Raw genomic sequence first — 24,369 nt, 5'->3', positions numbered from 1 at the left:
AAAGGAGAGCCGCTTGCCTTCAGCAAGCTAGCCTAGCCCCTGGCGCTGGGCCAGCCGTGGAACGGAGTGCCGTACGGAGAGCACCGGCACGGCAACTCGCTCCAGTGGTGCCCAGGCCACCTCCAGAAGTGGCGGAGGTAGACGGTGGGGTGTCTTCTCTAGCCTGCAGCACGGGGAACAACAGCTCTGAAGGCTGTGCATGGGCTTCCAGAGGAGAAACGGGCTAAATCCAGCCAGCCCCTGGACACAGGGGAATGGTGTTACGGTGTTGCCTGAATCATGGCTTTTGAGATTTGTTTTGCCTAAGCTGTGTGTGTCTCAGCCAGAAGTCTGAGCGTGAGGCCGTTACCTCAGGTTCCCTTCATAGCGAGGAGTATCTGACCTATTTTAAGACAAGGGGAAGCACTCTCTGGAGGGCTTTGCCTCTTCCCTGGCTACAAATGGGGTCCAGAGTGACCCCCTTAGTCTGGGAGAGGATGAATTATTACATATTGCCCTCTAGCTTCTTGCATGGCGAAATGCTCCATGTGACGCCAGCTGTTCTCACCGTGGGAGAGGAATGAAAAAGTGTAGAAAAAGTTTGAGAATGGCGCATTTAGGTACTGAATTCCTCCTTGGAGGGTGTCTGTCTCTCTCCACTGACTACAGAAAGATCCAGGGAAGATAAACCTTCTTATTTGGCTGAGACAAATTGGAAATCTGAAGTTTGGTGATGGGAATACTACATTTCTGTGTTTCTCTGCCTCAGATTCGCCATCTCTAAAATAAGTTTCCTGCCTGTTTAGGTATCCAGCAAGGTTAATTTTTTTATTGTTTGTAAAGTCCATTGAGATCTTTAGTTGTAGAAAGGTTCCTTGATGTACAGACAGCATCAAGCTGTGGGAAGTTTCAGGATGCATTTAATTAACCGGTGTTCAGCCCACACCCCCATTCCCCATTCACTGACTAGATTCCTGGCCTTCCTTCCCAAATCACCATCTAGTTTCCCCTTCGTCATCCTCCGTCATATCGGAGAGCGGTAGGATTTTTCTCAGCTCAATCCCACACAGGTGCTTTTGCTAAATATGAGTTCTTCTTAGCTCCTAGTTTAACTCTACGGGCCCACGAAAAGCAAATTTGCTGGGTATCATGTGCCCTCAGCTCTGAGAATTTGGGGGATGTGGGCTTCTGAATGCCTATAATTAACAGGGAAGAAACAAACCACACATCCTGGAAGAGCCCTAGACTGACATTTTTCTTGCATCCCACATTTGGCAGGTTGAGAGGTTCATGGCAGAAGCCAAGGTTTTGATGGTTAGCATGAATCTTTCCTTCCCACAGACCCTCTCTTCCCTACTTATGGCAGGGACTGGGCTATCTGGAAGCTCTTGGCTCTTCAATCCTAAATTCCAGCTTGAGTTTTGCTGTGAAATATCCTTAGTTATTTCATCTTTCCTACGGAGAAAGGCTAAACACAAGCGTTCAGGAGTCTGGCACAAGAAACTCGGATTGCTTACTCAAAAGAGGTGCAGCGAGCCAGATCTTCAGCTGCTCTCTCTCAAGATCAGAGCATGTCTATTTTGTGAAATACTTAACCCATGCTGGGAAGTGCTTTTGCAGTCTGGGTTTTGCTGTATTTACACCTGGCTTCTTCGCTACTGCAGGCAGCTTGCTGAGTACTAACCCAGTGGATCTATACCCTCCTGTCCCCGTGGCTTGTGGGCCACGCACTGGAAGCAGCCCCCTGACGTTATTTGTGGGAAATAAACATGTATTTTCAGGAGCAGCAGAATTAAGGGAGCCTGGAGGCAGGCCTCCTGGCTGGATTTTCTCGGTGTGCTTCAAGTGAAGTTCCTCCAGTGGTTGGGACCCTTCTCTTGTGTGGGTTCTCCGGTGTCTCGTAGTGCGAAAAAGTGTTTTGCAGCCCGTCCTTCAGTGGGAACACTAATTTTGATCTCTTTCCTCTACATGGCTTCCTATTTGCATGGAATTTATAGGAATGTGATATCTTTTGAGACCTTTACCCTTTGTCAGATGTGCTTGAGCTGGCCAGTAGATTCAAAGGGTGCTATAGGGAAGGGGAGGGAAAGGAAGCAGAGAAACCCACGCAAGTAATGTGATCACACAAAGCTTTGTTTCTTCACAAAACTCCAAATCTCCACACTGAAGGCACCAGGGAAAACAGAGCTAGCTGTTTCCTGTGGCACATGTGGGTTCAGATATAAAACAAGAGACAAATGATGCACACAGAGGGGACCTCAGAGAGAAAATGAAGTCATACGAGGCAACACAATGAGCAAACCTGGCTGATTTATTTAGCAGCTACCAACATGCATGGCAATATTTGGACACCGTTATTCATTAGGGTCATTGCTTGCTAGTATTACGTCAAGGGTCCAACCGAGAGCAGAGTCTTGCAGGATACCTATTCACACAGCTACTGTAGAGACTCTATGAGAAATTCTCTTATATTTCAAGAGCTTACTGTGTTAAGAGGCAAGATAATAAGAAAAGACCTAAAAAAAAAATAGAAATGAAGAAGGTATGAAATCAGACAACAGTCAGCAGAAAATTCTAATGCAGAATGACTTTGAATGAGGTGGGTTTAGTCTGTTTTTAGCTGCTCTCTAGGTAATGGGGTCTGAAGATGAGGATCAAGTGAAGGCCACTGGGTTTTTGATATAAAGTTCACACGCAGCTCGGAGAGTAGGCTTGTCAGTGGGACTGTGTGGGTGGTAGAGGCTAGGTCTCTTACATTCTTAGAGCAGTATTTCATCAGTTGATCAGAAGATAACTTAATAAATATAACTCTGACGAAGGCAGCGGATGATTAGGAGGAAAGCTTTCCTATTAGAAACATCTGCAAATCTTATCAGGAAAGAAGGGCTGAACAGATTTCTTTTCTCGGAAACCTTTCTTACAGTACTAGGCTTTTCTCACTGAGACATAGAGCTGGGGCTTGAGTCATGCTGACTACTTAAAAACAAAGTAGGTGCATAGGAATGAGAGGTGTAACTTCTTGTACCTCCTGGGGGGAGCAATCTATTTCAGCAACAAAAGGGAAAAATGAGCTTCATTCATGAAGAAGGGGGCAACAGGGAGGAAGGAATGGCTGTTTGTTAATGTTGCCTTAAGCTAAACATTAATGAAGTGCAACACTTAAGATGCTTGCACGCCTCAATTATGTCCACCAAGCTCACATGTTGCCTTTCCAATTATGTAGACTAAAAAATGAGGTATGTGTGAAGAGAGTGCTGCCTGCTCATTACCTCTCTCCATGGGTACTAATTCTGCTGCTTTCTCTCAACCGCATGTGCGTCAGGTGTACTCACATACATAGTGTTTCAAACAGCAACACGAAAACAGCACACGCAGCACGTGAACAGGATTGTTGTGGAAATGGATTTTAGTCAGGGCAATGATGTATGATGTGAGTGGCAAGCCGGGTTAGTGCTGGAGATGTTACTGCGCAAACAACAAGGTGAAACTCTGAAAGACTCAAAACATTTTCAGGTTTCTGAGGGTGTCGCTTACTGACTAGTGCTGACCTCGAAGGAAAGGACCAAAAACTATTGAGATACATGATCGAATTATGAATGTTAGTGGCACCTTTTTAGTGGGACTCTGCTGCTCCTTCTGCTGGAAGTTCACTTCTGCTGTTCTTGATTATTCTGTGCTGTTATTTAATATATCCTTCTGATATTAAAACATAAATCAAATGTAGTTCAGAAATAACTTCACATTTTTATTGCACTAGGCACATGGAGGGTAGATAATTATTTTGGAAACAAGAAGTTTTGTTTACCCAGTTAATTTTTATTATTATTATTATTATTAAGTGAAAAAAATCTGACAGACAAAAATTCCTCCAAAATTATGCAATAATAACATAGCAGAAATCAGTGACTGAAAAAAAAAAGACACAGAGTAGATATTCAAATGGTATATTATTAAACTTCACTTAAGGAACCAGATTAGATGTTGACACTAACTCTAAAAAAACTCTTTAGAGACTGGCTGCTAGTAGACTGCTGCAAGTTTTGAATGATTAGTTACAACTGTTACAGCTAGTACCAGAAATGAAGATGTTCCCTGGATCCAAGGGTCAGTAACTCAATTACATCATTTCCATTCTAAAGTCCATTTGAAGGAGATTTGAAATTCGTTTAGGAAAATGTTATCTTGGTCTTTCCTGAATACAGTTTTACATTTTCCACTGGCAAACTAGTTAAGTCTTTCTTTAAATACTTCTCTGTCCTTGTAAAGAGATCACAAGCATGCTGATCCTGAGATTTAAATCTGCCCTGCAAGGAAAGGGTGTGTTCCTCCTGCAGATTACCTGGCTCAGGTGGGATTTCCCTGTTGGCTAATGTAAGTTTTGGGCCTCTTTTGATGAGTCTAGAAAGAGCATGATAGTAAATAGTCCAGCCCTGTTGGTTGTCTTAGTGACCTTAGCAACCTGCAAACACAAAGGTCCATTAGTGCCACTTGGTCATGAGGCCACAAGATCACATGGATGTCGGTGGCCAGAAGTTTCGTGGCACATCCTCGCTCACTCTTGTAGGCTCTCTTCTCCTCTTTCTTGCTGTTAAGTGCTTGCATTTATGTATATGAAACTTGATTCCTGTCCAAGAAAAATAGTCTTTTCCCAGTTCTAAATCTGCAGATCTCTGCTGCTAGTGCTGTGTCAAGATCTGGGCACACGAACAAGTTATGGCAGGGTTAGCCAGGGCGTGAACTTACAGCACGCCAGCTCTTCTCTGATTAAAGCTCTGCATGCACAATTTTCCCCTGGGGTCAACGCGACGTGCTTCACCCCTCTATGAGCTTACACTCAACGTTTAGCTGGGGTGCTGGCAGGAGGGCGGGTGGGCAGCAGAGGAGCTGCAAACTCATGTCCTGGCCGGCTCCTTCATGCACGGGGCTCGGCGCACAAGCAGACGCCGAGCCCGGCAGCTGCCAGCACACATGGGACTCAGCGGGGTGTGAGGGTGAGCAGCCCGCTGCAGCCATTTTATGGATGAGGCAGCTGATGTTCAAAGAAATAATGTGATTTACTCAGACTGAAAGGACCGCTTTTTTGGCCTTGAAAGGGTGGTCAGATTTCAGGCCCGGAAAATAGCACCTCCTGGTACTTTCACTTAAGAAAACAAAACAAAACCCTCCACAATCGAAAACCCCACCAGGTTTTAATGTGCAACCTTAGTCCTCTCTTCAAATGGACTTAAGAGTACCAGCTTGCCTCTGCAGTGAAATCTGAAATGGACTCAACTACCAACTAACTTCCCATACTCTTTTTTTCCTTATGGATCCAGACATTTCACTGTGTTACAGTGAGGTAAGCCCTAGTCACCTCCCAAAATTTCAGATAACAAGTCATGTCACATTGCATAAAGCTACTGAAACAAAACAAGAACAAAATATACATCCACATCCATGTACCATATATACAACAGAGCCCTCCCACCCCATATACATCTCCGTGAACAAGATTCCGCGCTTCAAAACTTCATAAAAATATACAATTTACCCAGAACTGCACCTATCCTGCTCAACCCCTGCTTGGGGCTTAGAATTTTCTATCTATATATAAAATACAGCTAGCCCTGTAAAGATGCTTTGCTGAGAGCACAGTGGTAATCTTTGCAATGAGGAGCGAGTTTCTGAGGGTAGGGGCTGCCATACGCTGCAGGGCTGTCCACGGGGGGGCAACGCGGCTTTGCACAAGGTCTGCACGCCGCGCTGCCGCAATGCCCCCGAAGCCCCTGGCAGAGCCTACGCAACGCAGGGGCAGGTCGGCAGCTTTATTCCACCCACGCTGCGTTACCGAGGCACCGTTAACCACGAGGGTTTTTTGAATATAACATTCCAACAAAACGTTTCACTGGCAATAGTCTTAGCTCTGTACGAGTGTTGCTGAGCCACAAGTACAAAGGGACCTTTCAGAGTGACCAGAAGCGACCTGTCACTCTGCTGATGTTTGAAAACATCCAACCAAAGGATTTCTGTAGAATATGAAAATGGTTATGATCTTCGTCCTTGGTATCTGCCTTCCACATAAAGACATGGGATAGGCTAAATTCTCCTTGCCTTGCTCAAGCAGGATTTACACCGGGAAGTAAAGCAACAGAATTTAACCAATATTAATGCTCACTAGGGAGGTACTCTCTTCTGGGATACTGCATTGTAATACCTGTGCCAGAAATACCTGCTTAATAAGGAAGGGGTTCAGCACTCTTTAGCTCTGCTATTAGGCTTTATTTCCTGCAGAAATATATCAAATCTTTTGATTTACATCGCTTGAATAGTTTTGCCTCTGGGTCAGATTCTGATCTCTGTATGTAGCTGTAATTCCTGAAAAAATGGGTTATACCATACCGTGCTGATTTACTCAAAATTTTTACACCAGAACAGCAGCACCTGACCCTCTAACCAGGTAAAAATGTTGCAGCTCTGTAAGATCACTGCTATTTATAAAATATGATTATAGTTTGGTCCCAGCTTCAGGGGAAAAATTGTCACCGGGAACAATAACACCAGTAATTGAAAATAGAGTTAGTATTTCTATAGTGTATCAAACCATACAGAACTTCAACTGTTTTATACATTTTCTGTATGTGAAATTAAATGGATCAGTCATGTATCAAAACATAGTTGGCCCTTCTCATTTCATCTGTAGGAAGACTGCAAGTATAATTTCATTTACACAGCAAAAATACTTTTGGTTTAAACAAAGAAAATAGTGTGACAAGACAGTGTGTTGTATTTTACTACTGGGCTTTGCATATATCGAGTATAGCGAGGCATGACACATGAACATTCACTCACATCCTCGCTCTGGGGTTGGCAAGTAGTTTGATTCATGGTGAGATTCACATTTTGCTATCACAAAAAAAGCTAGACAATGGGAACTAGACATTTCTACTTTTTAGCTCGGTAGCTAGTATTATGTCTACAGGAAATGCAAAATGACTAGTGATTTCAATATATATATATATGTTGCTTCTAAAGCTGAAGGTATGACTGCAGCTATTTTTTGGGAAGGAGCAAAGGATCCCTGCTGTAAACCAAATGAATTTAGATTTGCAGTAATTGCCGCTTTGTAAGATTGTGGAAAACCTGTAAGCGAAGCACTTTTCTAGTTTTACATAGTGGAGGCTCCCCCTTCTGTCCCATCAACATATGAGCATCTTAAAGATGCTCCATAGAGGAAAGCAGGTTTTCTAATTATGCTGGAAGATGTGTTTTGAGATGAGTGTTTTAAAGACAGTTAGTGGCCAATTTTTTTTTCAGTCAATTTATTGACATAAATTACAGTTCTGTAACTGTAGGGTTTTGGGCACGGAAGGTGCAGGGTGGCGCGGACACCTGAAAGTCGGGGCCGAAGCCAGGAGCGCCGGGCAGTCGCGCCGTGGCATGATGTGCCCCATGTTGCGGCACGTGCGCGTGCAGGGGTTTGCGCCGTGACCCGGCAGCGTGCTCGGCCCCACTGGCCTTCATTTGACTGGGCTGCTTTTAGCTTTCGGGATGCCCGTAGCAACCTAAGCACCTCGTTTTAGGCCCCGTGGCCCCAGTTTAGCAAAGCACTGACGCACTCGCTTAAATCCTGCTGCAGTCTAGGGGTGCTGAGCTCATAGTTGGAGTTCAGCATGTGCTCAGGTATCCCTGAGTGTCAGCTTTCTGAAAGATTGTGTGTCTTTTAATAATGGGAAAAATATGTAAAAATAAGGTTTTTTATTATAATGGCAAGAACAATGATTGGGATGCCAAAATACTACTGCCTTGCAAGATGAAGTGGCACATGTTCTACACAATAATGTGTACAATGTCTGACGACTTTGGAAATCTGTTCTCAAGCAGATTTCCCAATAAATTAACACAACAAAAATACTTTCATATAAAACAAAGTCCAAAGGATTTTTTCCAGTAAAAGCAAAACTTTCAGGGACTATATTACTTCTCTCTCTCTACATATATAATCTCCTGAATTCTTTTTAAATAAATTTATTCTTGTCTTAGAAAAATAAAATGAGTAGCCAATTTAGTCAACGGAAAATATCTCACAGACTTAAGAGCATGCCCAGCAAGCATAGCCTTGTAAGACTAAATTAATGTTAAATCAAAGCAATTTGTTACTAAATCAACCTAGTTTGCAATTCACAGTTGATTACTACAAAGTGTATTTTTTTAAATTTTTGGCCCATATAAAAATAACGTATTGCAACTCAAAGTGCATTTTTAAAATAAACAATCAACTATTTTTATCAAATAAAATATTTACACCATTTGGTTTTTACAATCAGAAACGCGCTTCATGCGATGACCATGGGAACATCATCTGAAAATCCAGTTATCATTGGAGCTTCGTCGTCCTCATCTCCTGGAAAACAAACCCAAAGCTCTGTTACACTGACCCCAGAGTGCCAGGGATTATAACTATACTGGCTACTGAAGTTGGCCACAAAAGTGCCGTCAAAACCAGAGTATCAGTGGTGTGAGCCTGCCAGCGTGGCCTTGCTGATGCTCTTAACGCACTGTCTGAGCGCAGCAGGTTAGCGCATCACCCAGCGTGATGGAGCTGGCAGTCACAACTATGCAGCCCAACCGGTTGAAAACCCAGCAGGATCCTCTCTCATGTTGGCAGAGACATAACCATGCATAAGGCCAGAGAAAATATTTTATCTCTTGCTTTGACCTGGGCCAAGTGTAGCAAGAAATGGAGTATGCAGACCTCAGTCCTGCTGGTCATACTAAAAAAGGGCTCTATCATCCCCCCTTCCTAATAAGAACAGATGTTAGGATAACTACTTTGAGCTACAGGGATATCCAAATTTGAACTTTTTTGTTTGCATTAATGGCTGTTCTTTAGGTGAAGTTACTATAAACATTTTTCCTGGGCCAGGGTTATATTTTTTGAACAAGATGTAATCCTTAGAGATTTTTATGCCAAAGATGACCCAAGGCATGATGCAGAAGTTAGGTCTTTCACTAATTTCAGGTCCTTAAAGCTGTCCTTAAAATCCGTTGCATGGAATCAACTGTTACGTACCTAAATCGTCACCTGAGGAGAATATGGCCGACCCCAGGCGGGAGCTGTAGTGGCTGTTTGCGAAGGCCGTGAAACTGTTCTGCAGTCTCCTGTGCCTCATGTATAACACAACAAACCCAATCCCCAGGGTCACAAGCAACAGGAACAGTATCGGTACCACGATAGCCGCTACATCTGTGGATTTTTCAGTTTTCGATGCAGAGGAGTCTTCACCTACAGGCCAGGGAGGGACAGAAGTGCCATTTGCAACTGAAAGCACATTTCTCTAGCTGCTACTGGTTCAGTGTCCTGTGCGATCCATCAGTGGACCAAGCTCAACTAGAACATGGCCAAATTGCCACAACATTCACATTCAGGAAACTGCATGATGATTTCTTCTAGCCTACCTTGCTAGGACACAAACACCAAGTTGACTAACTATATAATATTTTATTAACTCCTGCTCTGGACAGCTTTTGAGGCTTTCATTAATCCTCATTAAGGAAGGGGGGGAAAAAAGCCAGCGACTTACCTGTTCCTAGTTCATCATACAGAAGTGTGGCCGGCTCCCCACACATCTGTCCGCTGTACAGACATCTGGCCTGAACTGTGAATGAGTAGTTGTGACCTATCTTCAGGTTGGAAACTTTGAAGAAGTTTTCTGTGGTGTTCCCAAGATAAGCTGTGATGTTCATCAAGCTGTCAAACATGTGAATCTCATAACCCTGAGAGTTGTGAAAATAAAAGCACAAACCCCAAATCACTCAACTGAGTGAAGCTGCAGAGGTCAGGTTTGCTTCTTCTGACAGGTCTTTAAAATTTGTTTTTGCTCCTGAATTTAGCTTTGATGAAATGTGTTGGGCTATCGGCCAAGAGAGAGCAATAGCAAAGCTTCCTCCAGGCATCCCTGTCAGCATGCATTGACCTTGGCCAGTCTAGAGAGGAGAGAAGTTTTCCATCTCTCTGGTTCACTCTGTTCCTAGCATCCACCTGAGACCATCAAAAAATGGAGTCCAGTAACAATGATGGGTTTTTTTGACATAGATTTCCACCTGCCCAGGCCCTGACAGAGAACATTTCACAGATTTTCTATCAAAATTTAAATAATAACAACTCTCAGATGCCACTGATGTGCTTACCGACGTGAGAGGCTGTGGCTTGTTCCCAGTCCTTTCACACGTGTGATAGCTGACCTTTTTCAAGGGGATAATTATGTTCTTAAAAAGCAGCTGATTGGATCTTACACCTTCGCCATGACATGAATTGAAGTGAGCTCTATATAGAAGCCTTAACAAGGACACTTAGGAGCGCAGAGCATGCTGATGTATTTATAGAGTCTAAGAAAGGAGCCATCCAAGGGCCTCTACTCTAGGTTTTACTGAACACTGCCTATAGGACCGGAGACATGGGTGCAACTTACCCGGCTTTCATTAAAATTACTTTCCTTTAATGCTAAACTCTTCCAAAAAAGCAGAATATGGTCATTTTCTGTTATTATTTTTAAGGCATCTGGTGCAGACAGGGGAACTGCAAATGACAGAAAATGGAAAACAGATAAGATTTTAAGCACAAGAAACAGCAGTGAGGTCACTTGGAAAGTCAGTACTTTTTTTAGGGTCCAGCACAATACTCTGCGTACAAAGGGCTGTCCTGGAGGACAGGATATTGTAGCACATAAGCAGGCAGGAGTTTTCCAGTGGGTTTTTATGGCAGAGCCATAACAGCATTTCATTCCCTCTACATAGCAAAACAGGTGTCATTCCCATCTCCATTTAGACAGGAGAAAAATTCCCTGGCCATCATGCCAAAGGATACTTCTCCACTGTTGTTTGTTTGCTTGCTTGCTTTTTTAATTGCTTTTGCGGGGAGTTACATGGATGCTTCGGTTGTGGGAGATCGATAAGTGCCGAAGCACTGCAGTCTCAAACCGGGTGAGCCCTTCTGCTCCATTAGGCTGCCCAGCAGTGGGATATAGCATAGGTCTCAGAGAATGGCACGGGATTCCCTCTACTGGATAGTGCTGCAAGAATTTACACGGCACCCAAATATTAATACTTTTTTCCCTTTACCTGTGTTGATTTTCATACTGGATTCTTTGCTCATGTTTCCCAGTTGAACAATAACATGGTATTTGCCTCCTGGTTCGAGTTTTTTAATGGTGTACTCCACAGTGCTGTTCCGGGTTTTCACTTTGTAGATTTTATCTGTTTTTCTTAATAAATCTTTAACTGCAACAGCATATAACTGGAGGGGGAGGAAAGGTACACACAGTGAATGACAGAGAATCTTACTTTCTTGCAGACTTGCTAGCAATCTCATACCATGTTAGAACATCAGACTCGGGGGCAAAACTCAGATTAAACCGTATCTTCACTCTACTGAAAACCTGTGAAGTATAGTGAGATTTCAAAGCTCTTGCTAGAGCAGCTGGATCCCTGCCCTAGGTCACGATTTACAGATGAGGAAAATGCAGTAACTGGAACATACGTGGGCAGGAAGAAAACCTCAGATTGTGTTTCTTAACAAATAGCAAGGACGCAGTGCAAACTTCTGCCATGTTAAAGATTCCAGTTTTGCCAGGAAGATTTATACCTTTAAAGTCTCGGAACCAGATCAGGACTAGAAAGCTTGCTGAGAAAATGACTTGCCTTGAGCGGAGCGAGACCTGACTGTAGGCCAGCGTGCCTGAGAGCAGGATCGGGCCTTGTTCAGGTGGCCGAAGAGCCACTTGCGTGGGAGGCAGAGCCCCTAGCCCAGGCTGGCCTAACATCTCGCCTGTGTCCACGCGAGCTTAAAGATGAGTATTAAGGTGGTGGTAGACCTTATCTCAGACTCGCTTCTCCATCAGCAGCAAGACAGTGATCTCACTTTTAGCCAGGGTTTTGCGTGCAAAGGGACAGGAGAACACTTTGTAAGAAGTTACCATATCCTGGTCGGGCGAATCGTAGGGCGATTCCCACTTAATGACCGCAAACGTCTTTCCAGTGAGCACGGAATGGAGGTGCCGAGGGGGGAGCCTGTTGTCAGGGATCATCTTCACCACAACGTAGTCAGAGGGTGGCCCTTGGTAGGGAGACATCACACGGACCTTAAAGGGGTGACACAGCAGTTAATACTGTGCCTTCACTCTTTGGTACCAAACCATAGCCGTACTGTAGGTAGAAGGGATAACTGAAAAGGAGCCTACCAGAAACAAGTACTGCTCGTCCCTGTTCACGATCACAGTGATGTTGTGTGAAGTAGTGGTGGTGTTGTGAGGGCTCCTGTAGAGCTCTAGGAAAGATGTGGCATAGAAGATGCCATAGACCTGTGGAGGAAGAGAACAACTAAGCAATAAGAACACTTTCTCCGCCTGTGTTTATGGGGCAGCAGGTCCTTTATGTAGTTTTTCAGATTTAAAATTTTGAGGGCTGTGGAATTCAATCCCACTGAACACTTCTGTAGGAAGATTTATTTGTGTTTTGAGGTTCAGATCTAGACCCCATCCTGACTGGTGAGAAAAGAAAATCGGCGCCTTACAACGTTCCTCGGTCCGGTCCAGTTGCACTCCACTGCAGTCTGGTTGATGGCCTTGGCTTTGAGACTTGGAGACGCAGGTCTCGTTCCACTGGTCATGACACGTACAAAGGACAGAGGGCTGTCACCCAGCTCTGTCTTAGCCCATGCAGAGATTTCATAGGGTGTGTGCGCTGTCAGATTTGCCACTGAGGAAGAAGAGAGATTTGCATTATTAGGAGAGGCAAATTACTACTATGGCTGAGGGACAGCATTAGTAAATAGTCAGCATCAGTAAACAATCTCAGACAGGAGCTGCTGTCTCTTGGTTTGTGTTTTTATTCGCTTTGGGTATTTTCCTTTGTACAAACACACCCGGGACCCTAGCACCTAATCTAGCCTGTTGCTTTCCTGGGGTGCTTTCTTGCATTTTGCCAAAACAGAAAATAATCTGATTAACGGGGACACGTACTGGATATGAGCCCAAGAAATAGTTAACCTTTTGCTGAGTAGATAAGGAACCACACAATTCTGTGTGATGAGAAAAGGCTAGCGCAGCTCTGAGGATGAATCCTGAATCTGGTTGAAATCTCCAATTCTTAATAATAGGGGCCAAGGATTTGCCAGTTTGTCTTCTCAAGATTTACTCTTTCCTGAATGTAAACTATTCAGCTGAGATGTAGCTGCAAGAATAAGCCTATAGCCTTCAGCGAAAACTTCCCATTGGACTTGACTCAAGCAGGAAAATTTTACATGTAAAGAATTTACCTTTTTGGACTGACTTTTCTCCTTCTATGATCAGAGTCCTTTTTTCTTGCCTGTGTGTATCGAATGTCCAGTAGAGGTTTACAACATAACCACTGACCTGTCAAGCAGCAATGGCACCAATATTAACTATCTGTTCAGCTGTTTTTTGCATGCAGGGAAAGATTCACCATTTTAGGTCTGTGCATTGTATTTTCCATCCTAATTAAGAGACCTGGGGCAGTTGATGAGTATTAAGTAACAAATCAGCATTAAATAATTAGTTTTAAAAAGTAATTGCAATACTTAAGTGGGTGATCTTATCTATTCCATCCAATATTTACAGTTTTTCCAGCTCAGGCCTTTTCTTTACTACAGTTTTAGAAGAAAAGATAAAGAATTTACCTTGATGTTAGTATTCATTTTTAGGGTGAAACTTATGGAGTCCTCACTGTAGCTCTCAATATGTATGACAGGTGGAGGAATGACTGGAAGGAAGGGAAGAGACAGCTGTTACTTGAACACTTATAGAGAGAGAGGATAAGAAAAATAGAGACTTTCACAATGACGAGCGTATATCAGACCAAGAGCTTCCCCAGTCTTTCCGGGCCCAAGCTGCCTGTTTCTAAGACACGTGGCTCTCAGAAAAGGCACTGACATACAAAATGTACATCTGCTGTTATTTTTTCAGATCAGTCACCTAAAAGCTGCCTTACATTTCTGTGCTTTGCTAGGCACAGGATGAACACGGAGAGGACCAGACATAGGTATTTTACTGCTGAACTCACTGGGAAGAGCTCTGTATCACAGTCCACGTTTTCAGGCCTTCAGAGTGAGAAGTGATGGGAGGTCAGGAGCTGTCAGTACGGACAGCTGCAAAGCTCTAATATAAATTGAACTGAAAGGTGTTACAGATCTTTCTACCTCTGTTTTCTAGCTACCTCTAATGATCAGGCATTTGTGCTCTTCATATTATCAAGAATCCTGCATTTTTATTAGCATGGTGTTTTCTTTTCTTTCTTTGTTAACACTGTGAGGATGCACTTTTATCTGACAAATTAGATAGCAGACAATTCTGACATCAGAACATAGGTTTGAAAAAAAAGAAGTTGCCATGAATACAAATGATTTCAAAAAGGCTTTTCAAAAACATTTCAGTGGGAAATGGTTTATTGTTTTGTTTCCATTTATCTACTGTCTGCAAGTGAATGACTGTAATGTTGTGATAGTTCCTGGGAACCTTCGAGGTCTTTTAGTCGTCTAGCCCGTATGAAATGCAGAAACCATCATAAGCTAAAAGGGAAAGGAAAGAATAGGTGTTCTTTCAGGCAAAAGTACTAAAGGAGTTAATGGTAATGCACCTTGCCTATCCAAAGGTAGGATCTAGCCTACAAAAGTCACTGGGAATCCATCTGCAGCCCAGGAGAGAAGGGCACCTTCTGGACATGTTTCTCACGCACTTGCAGAGGCAGTACTCCCATCCTTTGCACCACAGGGTGCAGGGGGAGAGTCAACAACCAGTTCAGACTTGCCATTGAACTTTCAGGCAGCTGAAGTTAAGTGAAATGGTAGAGCAAAGTTGCTAAAGATTGTAAAATGCCCAATAGGGAAGAATAAAGAAAGAAGACAGTTATTCATGTTGATGCTAAAATTTCAGGCTAATATTCAGAGTTTTTGCTATGTTGTCCAAATCAATTTAAACTGAAACAACAATGCTTACCTTTGTCTTTTATGGTGGTTATGGATTTGGAATCACTCCAGTTTCCCACTCCTCGACTAGTTACTGCAGCAACCTTTTCAAATAAGAGGGTTAGTTAATATGAACAAATGTACACTGCCAACATTGTATAATGCAGCCAGAGAATGAGGTTAGAGCAAGGTTACTCACATGGCAGAACTCATGGGAAAAGGACTTTGAAGCAAACTATAGCTTAATTACATGGTAATAAAATGCTTATGAACAGAGATAAAGCAGGCTAAGTCAGTTAAGGGAATCTAAGAAGGCGTAGGTGCATCTGCTTTACAGATAACCACTATCTTATGAGATCTTTCTAAAAAGTTTATAAATATGAGGAGCTCTGGAATCCCCAGCCCTGTTCTGGGTAACCACCACTTCTGTGAAACCCCTGCTAGCACTGAATCCAGTTCCAAAGATTAATTTGCAGACAGGTTAGTACAGGAAGGAATAACACAGAAGGAAAGTCTCACTCCAACGCAGCAGGCAAACAGAATTGTGTAAGTGATTGCAAGAGAAACATTGATTCATGAGGGGTTTTATCCCCATCCTCAATTTCACAGTGAACTCCCACAAGTATCCATGATCAGTCAGCACTTGGAAGATGGACAATAGGAGAGTATATGTTTAACAGGGTTCACTTTGCAGACTTTGATTTCCTGTTCTTATCAGTTCAGTCTATAATTACCCCACTTCTCTCAAATGATGCATTCTCCACATGTATATCTGTTTCTTTTCCCAGCGATACAGTTAGGACCAAATTTATCTCTGGCCCAGATCCGGTGCAATGACAATGACTTTGAAATGGGCAATTAATAGCACAGATTTCATAATACAGCCTGGCCTCCTGGGAGAAGGAGCAAATCAAGGGGCAGAATTCAGGCCTTGAAACTATATATATTACCAGCAAAAATGCCAAGTCTCCATTGTGGGTTGACAGTAAAAGGCAGAATTTTAACAATATACTTTCTAACAGTTAGTTGACCGTGCAGTTCCTAGACCATCTAGCAGAAAATGAGAGCATCCATAGTACTCCTATAATTAAAGCTTTGAAAATACTCACTCTAACAGTGTATAATGTGTTGACCTGTAGGTTCTTGATCTCAGTATAGTTCTTGGTAGTTCTCAGGGATGACCACTCCTTGGATCCACCTCTGCTGTATTCCACCTGTTTCCACAGAAACAAGCAATGAGGGCTCTACTGTCACCAATATCACATGGTCACAGGTCCTTCTGTGTCAAAATGTCAGTACAATGAATTCTGAACGCTTAGAAAGGGAGCCAGAAATTAAATCATGAATTTGAGGACTGTGTCACTACCTAGGGTCCTGCAGCATTTTTTCTCCTCTCTTGCCTAACACTCGCAGCAGATGTCCTCTACAAAGGTCCTATTCGTGGACCCCCCCACCCTCTGCAGGGATCACTTTTGTTCAGAAAGGCAAACCCCTGCTGCTAGGAGCCCTTACGACCCGTTCTGCTCTGAGGGGTGCACAGGGCTCCTGCCCCGCATCTGATCTCGACCCGGCCCCCCACCGCACAGCAGGACTCACGATGAATTCCCGTATGAGCCCGTGGGCATTCACAGGAGGACTCCAGCAGCCAGTCACCACCCCCTCAGCTTCTTTTTTTAAGGACAGCTGAAGGTTAAAGGGAGCATCCGGTACTGGGGAAGGAAACAAAGGCGTTAGTGACACAGCCACTGCCATGGTCGGTGTGTCCAGACCACGGGGGAAAAAGCAAGAGCAGGACAGGGTCTCTCAGGCGGGTGGGAAACGAGCGGGGCTGACCACGTGGCCCTGGCTCATGGGAGAGGGAAGACGCCTTCTTTCTGCAGTTGTCCCCATGTCCCTTCCATCCCCCACTGGGGCAATGAAGCCTTTTTAGCAACTCTGGTGGGGCTAAGATTTTACTAAGCGCTCTGCTTTTTTTTTTTTTTGCATCTTTTCCTTAATCTGACCTTCAATGTGCAGCTAGATTATCTTGTTCCTTGCATGCGGTACTGAACAGTCCCATAGGTCTGTCACTGCGTTGTAAGAAGAAATGAATTTCCTAGTGATACTGAAACACAAAATTATAGGGGAAGAAGGAATGTAGGATCTTGACCTAATGGCAGGACTGACTCTAGGCCAGGAAGCTGCAGCCCTGTTGCCCAGTCCTGGGCAATTCCCTGGGCCTGCTGAAAAGACAGTTGTGGACTGCGATTCAGGGAAGACTCCTTTTTGTTTACACTGGGGCTACCTCTACAGTCACTTTCTAGGCCAAAGCAGTAGGAGTGAGGCAAGTGAAATGAGCCCCGCAGGTCTGCTTACGTCCTTCAGGTGCGCGGAGGGTGATGAAATCGTTGGTGTTGTACACTCGGCTGAGACACTGCACTTGGACTTTCACCTGATAGGTACAGTCTGGCTTGAGGACTTTCAAAACACTGTTTGTTTTGTTGCTGTGCGTTTCCAAAATCTTCCAAATGCTTTCACCAACCGTCCTGCACAAGAGTCAAAGCACTTCACTCGGGAGGAGGTTTAGTGACAGAGGGGGCTCAGCTGGTCCTAAAGGATGAAATATCTAACTATGTTTTAAGAACTTGCTTCTTCCTTTTCTTTTCAGTAAAGCCACACCACCAACTTGAAAAGAAAGCATTTCAAAGCATGAACTAAACATAGCTTAGTGCCTTACAGCCACCATCCTCTGAGGTTTCTACAACTGCTGTGCTCTCATTTCTTGACTTTCTTCTCGTTGTTAGCGGTGCCACAAAGAGAAGACCCAAGCAGAAAATGAAAACTGAATATACCCAAAGTAAACACTCTGTAAAAAACAGAGCTTTTCACAAATGTCCCCTACTTACAGCTATTTTGGGTCTCCTTTTTAACAAAGTATTAGCAACTTTTTCAAGAAGAATGATTGCAAAGTTCCCAATCTTTAAAGACCTGATTCGGTTTGGTACTTTGTTGTAAAGAGGCGAATAGTGTTATCAGTGCTCATGCTTCTCCTGTCCTTTATTTGATACAAATAGCAATGGGTCATGCAACGTATCTGTAATATGCAATGTACCTGTAATACACGTTGTAGACACAGGAGGTCGAGGGCATTTTTTTTGGCCGAGCCCACGTTAAAGTGACGTCGCCAGAGAAATCAGCTGTCCACTGGAGGTTCTGGACTTTGTACACGATTGTGTCATCTAAGCAGGGAAAGTTATTTTACTGGAGGAAAACAAGTCCTTTACCCAGAACAGAAACAAGAGTTATGTACATAGCATGGAGAGCACGTGGAGGTGGAAACAGTAATATGCACTAAAGGGAGTATTTGCACCATCCAGATTAGACATAGAGTTTAGGCAGGTGTTATCGACAGAGAAGAGTGGGCTGTTCAGGGCAGGAACGTAATCCTGATGCTCCTAGTTCTCCCCAAAGTGAATCTTGGTGGGCTTTATGGTGCCTAATGCAAACATCCCCCTCGCCCCCAAAGAAAGGCAAAGTATGGCCACTGATAAAACACTCTTTAACATCACTTTGGAAATGTATCAGTGCAACCTGATCACCAAAGACACTCTTCTACTTGTGCAATTCACCTGTACTGACATTGTAAGCCATCCAGAGCCTTTCTTTGCATAGTTTTCCTTACCGTATCTAGCTCTTTCCCTGCGTGTGTTCCCGCTCGCTGCCGCCCGCACACCCTCGGGGACCTGGGCAGTTATCGAGTGCCGGCTCCATTCCCAGTGCTGTAGGGAAGCCAGGCAAAGAGGGGCCAACCTGCTGCTGCTCCGCTTCCCCGACCAGCTGGGAATTAATCCCTGTAAGGCTGTCGGTCCTAGCGAGGGAAGGGGGAAGTGCTGACAGCCTTGACACGACAAACTTTCCGAGGGAAAAAGAGATGGTTTCCCCTCGGTAGAGCAGCCAAGCTGTGAATCTCGGCAGCTCCTTCCCCCTTTCGCTGAATCAAGGCAGCCTCTCCCAATCAATATTTAATTAAAGCACTAAAACCTGATTGATTCTCCATCCCCCAAACAGTCCAGTAGGAAAATAGCTGAATGTCACGGCTGGCGAGAGACAGCGATTGATCGTGATTACCTTCGCGGCATGGGCCACCTCCTAGGGCTAACGAAGGCCAGCGCGAGAGGAGCAGGGACAGGGAGAGGGCAGGTGCCGCTGCCCCAGGGTCACCATGCGGAGAAGGACATAGCTGCAGAGCATGGCTTCACCTGGGGGCCATGCAAAACAGACAGCTTTGCTCCTGCCTGTCCTAACGTTATTTTTTTCTATGTCTGTGGTTGCTGAAAAAACAAATTGGCTGTGTAGAAGTTGGCAGGGAAGTGTGTCCCAGCTGATTATAAATGGGCAAGGAGATAACTCAGACAGCTAAATAGAGGGAGAAGAGGAAGACAGGGCCAGGACATTGCGAATGAAAGGTCAGGAGAGCACCTCAGTGTGCTACCGTGGAGGAAGAGATGGAAAATAGAGCAGGGCTGCTTCTTACCAGTGCAGTTTCTTTCATCACTGCTGTCTGAGCAGTCCAGATACCCATCACACCGCTCCGTCAGCATAATGCAGGCCTCCCCGTCTTCGCACTTATAACCATTAGGGCACGACAGGGTGCTGTGAGTAGCTGCAAGACGCAGAGAGGTTGCATGATTCACAGCAGGGAAGCTCCCTCGCGAGCACTGTGCTGTTGGCGGTGCCAAGGGCTGGTTCAAAGGCAGGCGTGTTCGGGTGCAGGGGTGGCTGCGTTTCAGGGACAGAGCTCAGACAGAGCGTGTCATTAATAGGGCTATTTCTGTTTTGCTACATCCTCTGGCATGCTCGCATCCGCTACGGTAAGAACCTGGAGCCTATCCCACTGAGATCAACAGCACAACCCTCTAGATGTCAAAGAAAGCAGTGGCATCCTGAATTCCCCAACTACACCTCTGTTATTTCCTTCCCTTTCCCACTTGTCAGCATATGGTTTTGGATCAACTCGTCTGCTGTGCTGAGTTGCCTGACACAGAGGGGATCCAGGAAATCACTGCCATCTGTTTCCCGCAGGGCCCAACCAGGAGACATCACACCCGAGGCATATGACATTTCTGAGCTGCAGCTGATTAGGGAAGAGCAGCCTTGTGTAACGGGATGGGCACTATTTTGGGGCTATTTTTTTTAACTGTAATGCTGCATTCATTGCAAGGAATCCTCTAGCAATGAGACTCTTCAGCGCACCCGCCCTTGCAAAGAGCTTCGCCAAGCTCTTGCCCCCGCACTTACGGCAGTTCCTCTCGTCAGTGCCGTCCTGGCAGTCCCGCAAGCCGTCGCACCTCTTCCAGTTGGGGATGCACTTCCTCAGCTGCTGGCACTCGAACTCGAACCTGCTGCAGCGGCCCAGGAGCGCCGGGGAGGTGGCGGTTACGTTAGGTCCTGGGGGAAGGAAGCAGGAGCCCGGTGAGAAACGGCACCGGGCACAGGCAGGGCATGGCTGCTGCCACCAAATCTGTCCCCAGGTCTCAACTCCACTAGATGGCAATATCTTCCCATCTAAAAGGTATACGGCTCCTTCGGCTTTCGGGTTTGCTAAATCTCTAAGCCGTTCTCTGTCCTGACTGCAGGGGGCTGGAAAAGCAAACGGTTTCGCGGCTCTAAAGCCAGCCGGGAAAGGGGGATGCTGGCGCTGGGGTAGTGATGGATGGGTTACCGGCATCAGCTCGGAGCCCCGCTGGCCTCACCCAGGACGGCAGGCAGGGAGGGCTGGCTTCTACCTTCAGCGGAGGTGTGAGCCGAAAAGTCGCCCCCACGGACCTGCCCCCCACGTTGGCTGACGGTCTCAGCCCAGCCTCCGCTCCCGCACGCAGCCCAAGAAGCTGCGGCAAGGGCTTGAACAGCCCAGTTTGGACTGCTGCAGCAGTGGCGGTGCCTGCATTGACTCAGGCTCTAGGGGGAAGGCTGGACCCGTTGCTCTGCTGGCGTCAGCAGGTGTGACTCCAGGGAGGGAAGAGGTGGTGGGCTCTGACACCAACGCATAATTTAATAATTTGGCAAGTATTTGAGACTTAAAGGCCTACAGCCCTTGCAGATGTGATCCTACAGAAAAGGGAAAGGGGCGAAGGAAGAGAAAACCTTACGTAAAGTAGGGCAGGCTTCCTCATCGGAGCCATCTGTGCAATCTTTGTATCCATCGCAGACCCAGCTGTTCATGATGCAGGCCCCGCTGTTGCAACGGAAGTGATTAGGCAAACATGTTGGTGGGATCGATGTAGTAATGGGAAGAACTGGAGAACCTAAAAATACAACAGCGAGAGCTGATCTTTCCCGGCCCATTTCTGCACGCATGCTGTAAGCTGTGCCTGTTCCTAGCAGCCCGAAAGCCACGATGGGCAGGGAGAACGAGGAGGGGGCAGACAAGACATTACGAGCACGGTACTTTTATCCGTGCAGGATCTGCAAAGCTCCTAATCAGCACTTGCAAGGAGGCAGACGTGCAAAGGTCCTGGCGCATGAGAGGGCTCCCGCAGCCCCCAGGCACAGGGTTTTTTGCTCCTGCAAACAGCCCGCGCGCCCGTACCCGCACACTCCCTCTCGTCAGACCAGTCGCCGCAGTCGTTCTCCTCATCGCATTTCCACCTGTTGGGGATGCAGTGGCCGTTCCCGCACCGGAACTGGTAGTACCGAGAGCAGTTGGGGGCCTCCGTCGGGTTTTCTGACAAGGAGAGGAGAGTCCCGTGAGCCCCCGTGCTTCCTGAGCAGGTTTCAGCTCAGCAGAGGAGCATCACCCTCCCTCAGAGCAGTGCAGGCAGGGCCCTTCTTCTCCAGCCGCCTAATCCCCATCCCTCACAGCTCTCATTAGCCTGTTGTCACTGCTATTTATGCAGCACCCCGAGCGTGCCGGATGCCAGATCTCAGACGCAAAGTGCTGGCTGCTGAAATGCAGGCAGGGCACGGCAGAAACGGAGAGGCAAAGCCAGCCATCACGAAATGAGCACACAGCTGCTTCAGCTGCCTGCGCACGGCTCCCGAAGCTGCCTAGGGATCATTGCTAAATATTGAGTTTGGCTGTAAGCTGCCTGTCTGCCTCAGGCAGGGAATCTGTGGAGTAAATATTTTCTTGTATGACTTTTAGTCAACTGCAATATGTGCCTTCTATAATCAGACTTTCAGTGTGCTTCAGTCTACCTGTAACATGAGGAAAATGATACTGATCTCTAGGTAAAACACTGTGCAGTGCGTAAGTGGAACATGATACACATCCATGTATACATATATACATATATGCATGGGTGTGCATATAAAACGTGAAGAAGCTAGTGCTTTTTATGCTCCCCAAATTCAAAGGGAGCTGGAGCTGGGGTGACAGGGGACCTTGAGGTACCGCTCACCACAGTTTGCTTCATCTGAGTAGTCACCGCAGTCGTCCATGCCGTCGCACTTCCAGACCAGGCTGATGCACACGCCGTTCTGGCACTGGAAGCTGAACTGGTCGCAGGTGCGGTGGAACTCGGGGTCCTGGGCTGCAGGGCGACAGGGGAAAGCTGTCCACCCAGGAGCCAGCTGCTCTTCAGCAGAGGTTTAGCATGAGGATTAAGGGCCTGAGGGAAGCTCATCATGCCAGAGAGAGGAAGGAGCACACCAAAAAGCAGCCAGGGACTTAAAAGCAAATTGTTGTAGTCCAGGGCCACCTCTTAGGAGACCTCTTGGCTTTTGGGTACCCTGGGGAAGGCACTCTCCTCTCTGTGCATTGGTTTCCTTCTCTATCAACCCCTCCTTTTGCACAGTGCTGTGAGATTGCCTTCTAAGCCCAAGGCAAGAGCACGCCGTCACACTTACAGCATCCGGCATAGTTGGCATCTTCATCCGAGCCATCCCGACACTGGACGATGCCATCGCACACCATGGAGTGGAACAAACACTGCTGCCGGTTCTTGCAGACGAAATCCATGTAGCGGGTGCACAGGGGTTCTGCAGAAATCGGGGTGCAGAAAGGGAGGGAAGGGCAGCTCCTTGCGGGGGAAAGCAATACCACAACCACCCTCTTTGATTTGCACAGTCGAGCGCAGGGGCCGGATTTCATAAAGGCGCAGAAAGTTTCCATGACAAATAGTTTGAGCTCCGTATCTATGCATACTGCCCTCGCCCAGTAACGCATCCTGGTACGAGCAGCTTGGCAGAGGCATTAGGCAGGATTTGGGCACGTCCCCGAATATAGCTCCTGCCAGTCTACCCTCCTTCCCCTGCGCTGTCCCACCTACTTAGCCTTTCACCAACAAGCATAGAGGAGCAGATTTCCCAGTGGGCTAATGAATGCTAACTAAGGCTTTCCCATTAGCTCATTGGTGTTGTTCCTCTCGGCGAGACAGGCTTTGGCAAGGCGGCAAGTCCAGATACTGTACTCTGGCATCCCTCTGATGCTTTGGTTTTGCTCTTGGGGTCCTGCCAGGTCCCCGCGGCCCCTGGGACTCACCACAGTGCTGCTCGTCGGAGGCGTCGGAGCAGTCGTTGATGCCGTCGCAGTGTTTGCTGGTTGGGATGCAAGTACCATTCGGGCACTGGAAGCCGTTGCACTTCTTTTCTGAAATTCAGATTTGAGTGTTGTGGCTTTTTATAGAGCTGCTCTTAATTAGGGATAAAAACCCACAGCGCAACCCAAATCCCCTCCCCTCGCCGTGTCTGTCCTCTTTCGGAGGGATGGGAGTTGTCTCCCCGAGTTTGCTACGGTTTTATCTCACCGGTTTTGTAGCGATCCCTCGCGCGCCGGCCCTTCCCCTGCACCGCGAGCAGCGCGCCTTACCGCAGGTGGCAGGGTCCTCGTCGGAGCCGTCCTGGCAGTCGGCGTCGCCGTCGCAGGCCCACCGCTGCGGGATGCAGTGGCCGTTCTGGCACTGGAAGCTGGAGGCCTCGCAGGTGTGGGACACTGCTGAAAGCAGACCGGCAAGGGCGCCTGAGCGCAGCGCCCCGCCGAGCTTGCCGCCTCGCTGCGGCACGCTTCAGCCCGGGCCCTGCGGGGATGCGCCCCCGCTCCTTTCCTGCTGGGAAAATGCCTGCCTATGGTTTAAATTGGTTGAAGCCTAACGTACGGTGTCCCCTTAAAAACGAATACCACTCTCAAACCAGGAGAGCACTCATCATTATCTAGAAGAAAAGCAGTGTTCAACTTAAATTCAGTAGCATGCAATTTAATTTAGGTTAGCTAGTGACATGCGCTTGCAGATATTTCAGAATACTACAATCTTGTGGCAGTAATATTCTATTAAGTATTCAGTATGAAATGTAATTATTTTAGATAAGAGCAATAAATGCAGCTGGTGGAGTCAGATGAAATGTTTCTCAAATAATTGTGATCCTCTTAGATAATTTCAACTTTAGGCTTAACAAACCCGATAGGCTTTTTGAAGTAGGTTCCTTTCCTGTAGTAATTCTCTCGGGAGAAACTCATA

The 24,369-nt window shown here is 46.2% G+C and overlaps 1 protein-coding gene and 1 long non-coding RNA gene across 2 annotated transcripts in view; one reads left to right on the top strand and one right to left on the bottom strand.

Moving 5' to 3' along the window:
* Positions 1-24,369, top strand: part of LOC106490235 (uncharacterized) — a 260,943-nt gene that overhangs the window by 222,165 nt on the left and 14,409 nt on the right. The window lies entirely within an intron of this gene.
* The window catches only part of SORL1 (sortilin related receptor 1), a 56,439-nt gene continuing 35,781 nt past the window's right edge, over positions 3,712-24,369 (bottom strand). Inside the window, exons 26-48 of the mRNA XM_067310263.1 lie at positions 23,724-23,849; positions 23,397-23,504; positions 22,763-22,894; positions 22,315-22,446; positions 21,504-21,638; positions 21,064-21,219; positions 20,213-20,362; positions 19,449-19,577; positions 18,027-18,153; positions 17,291-17,460; positions 16,532-16,644; positions 16,045-16,149; positions 14,967-15,039; positions 13,652-13,734; positions 13,271-13,367; positions 12,527-12,711; positions 12,195-12,314; positions 11,931-12,095; positions 11,077-11,251; positions 10,428-10,534; positions 9,540-9,732; positions 9,029-9,241; positions 3,712-8,359 (exon numbers count right to left, since the gene is read on the bottom strand). Coding sequence (XP_067166364.1) covers positions 8,292-8,359; positions 9,029-9,241; positions 9,540-9,732; positions 10,428-10,534; positions 11,077-11,251; positions 11,931-12,095; positions 12,195-12,314; positions 12,527-12,711; positions 13,271-13,367; positions 13,652-13,734; positions 14,967-15,039; positions 16,045-16,149; positions 16,532-16,644; positions 17,291-17,460; positions 18,027-18,153; positions 19,449-19,577; positions 20,213-20,362; positions 21,064-21,219; positions 21,504-21,638; positions 22,315-22,446; positions 22,763-22,894; positions 23,397-23,504; positions 23,724-23,849 — 3,062 coding nt within the window. The 3' untranslated portion in view covers positions 3,712-8,291. The remainder of the gene's footprint in view (positions 8,360-9,028; positions 9,242-9,539; positions 9,733-10,427; positions 10,535-11,076; positions 11,252-11,930; positions 12,096-12,194; positions 12,315-12,526; positions 12,712-13,270; positions 13,368-13,651; positions 13,735-14,966; positions 15,040-16,044; positions 16,150-16,531; positions 16,645-17,290; positions 17,461-18,026; positions 18,154-19,448; positions 19,578-20,212; positions 20,363-21,063; positions 21,220-21,503; positions 21,639-22,314; positions 22,447-22,762; positions 22,895-23,396; positions 23,505-23,723; positions 23,850-24,369) is intronic.

This window comes from Apteryx mantelli, chromosome 23, assembly GCF_036417845.1.
Source record: "Apteryx mantelli isolate bAptMan1 chromosome 23, bAptMan1.hap1, whole genome shotgun sequence".
NCBI lineage: Eukaryota > Metazoa > Chordata > Aves > Apterygiformes > Apterygidae > Apteryx > Apteryx mantelli.
Note: the sequence above shows the minus strand (reverse complement) of the source record. Positions and strands in the feature narration are given on the sequence as shown.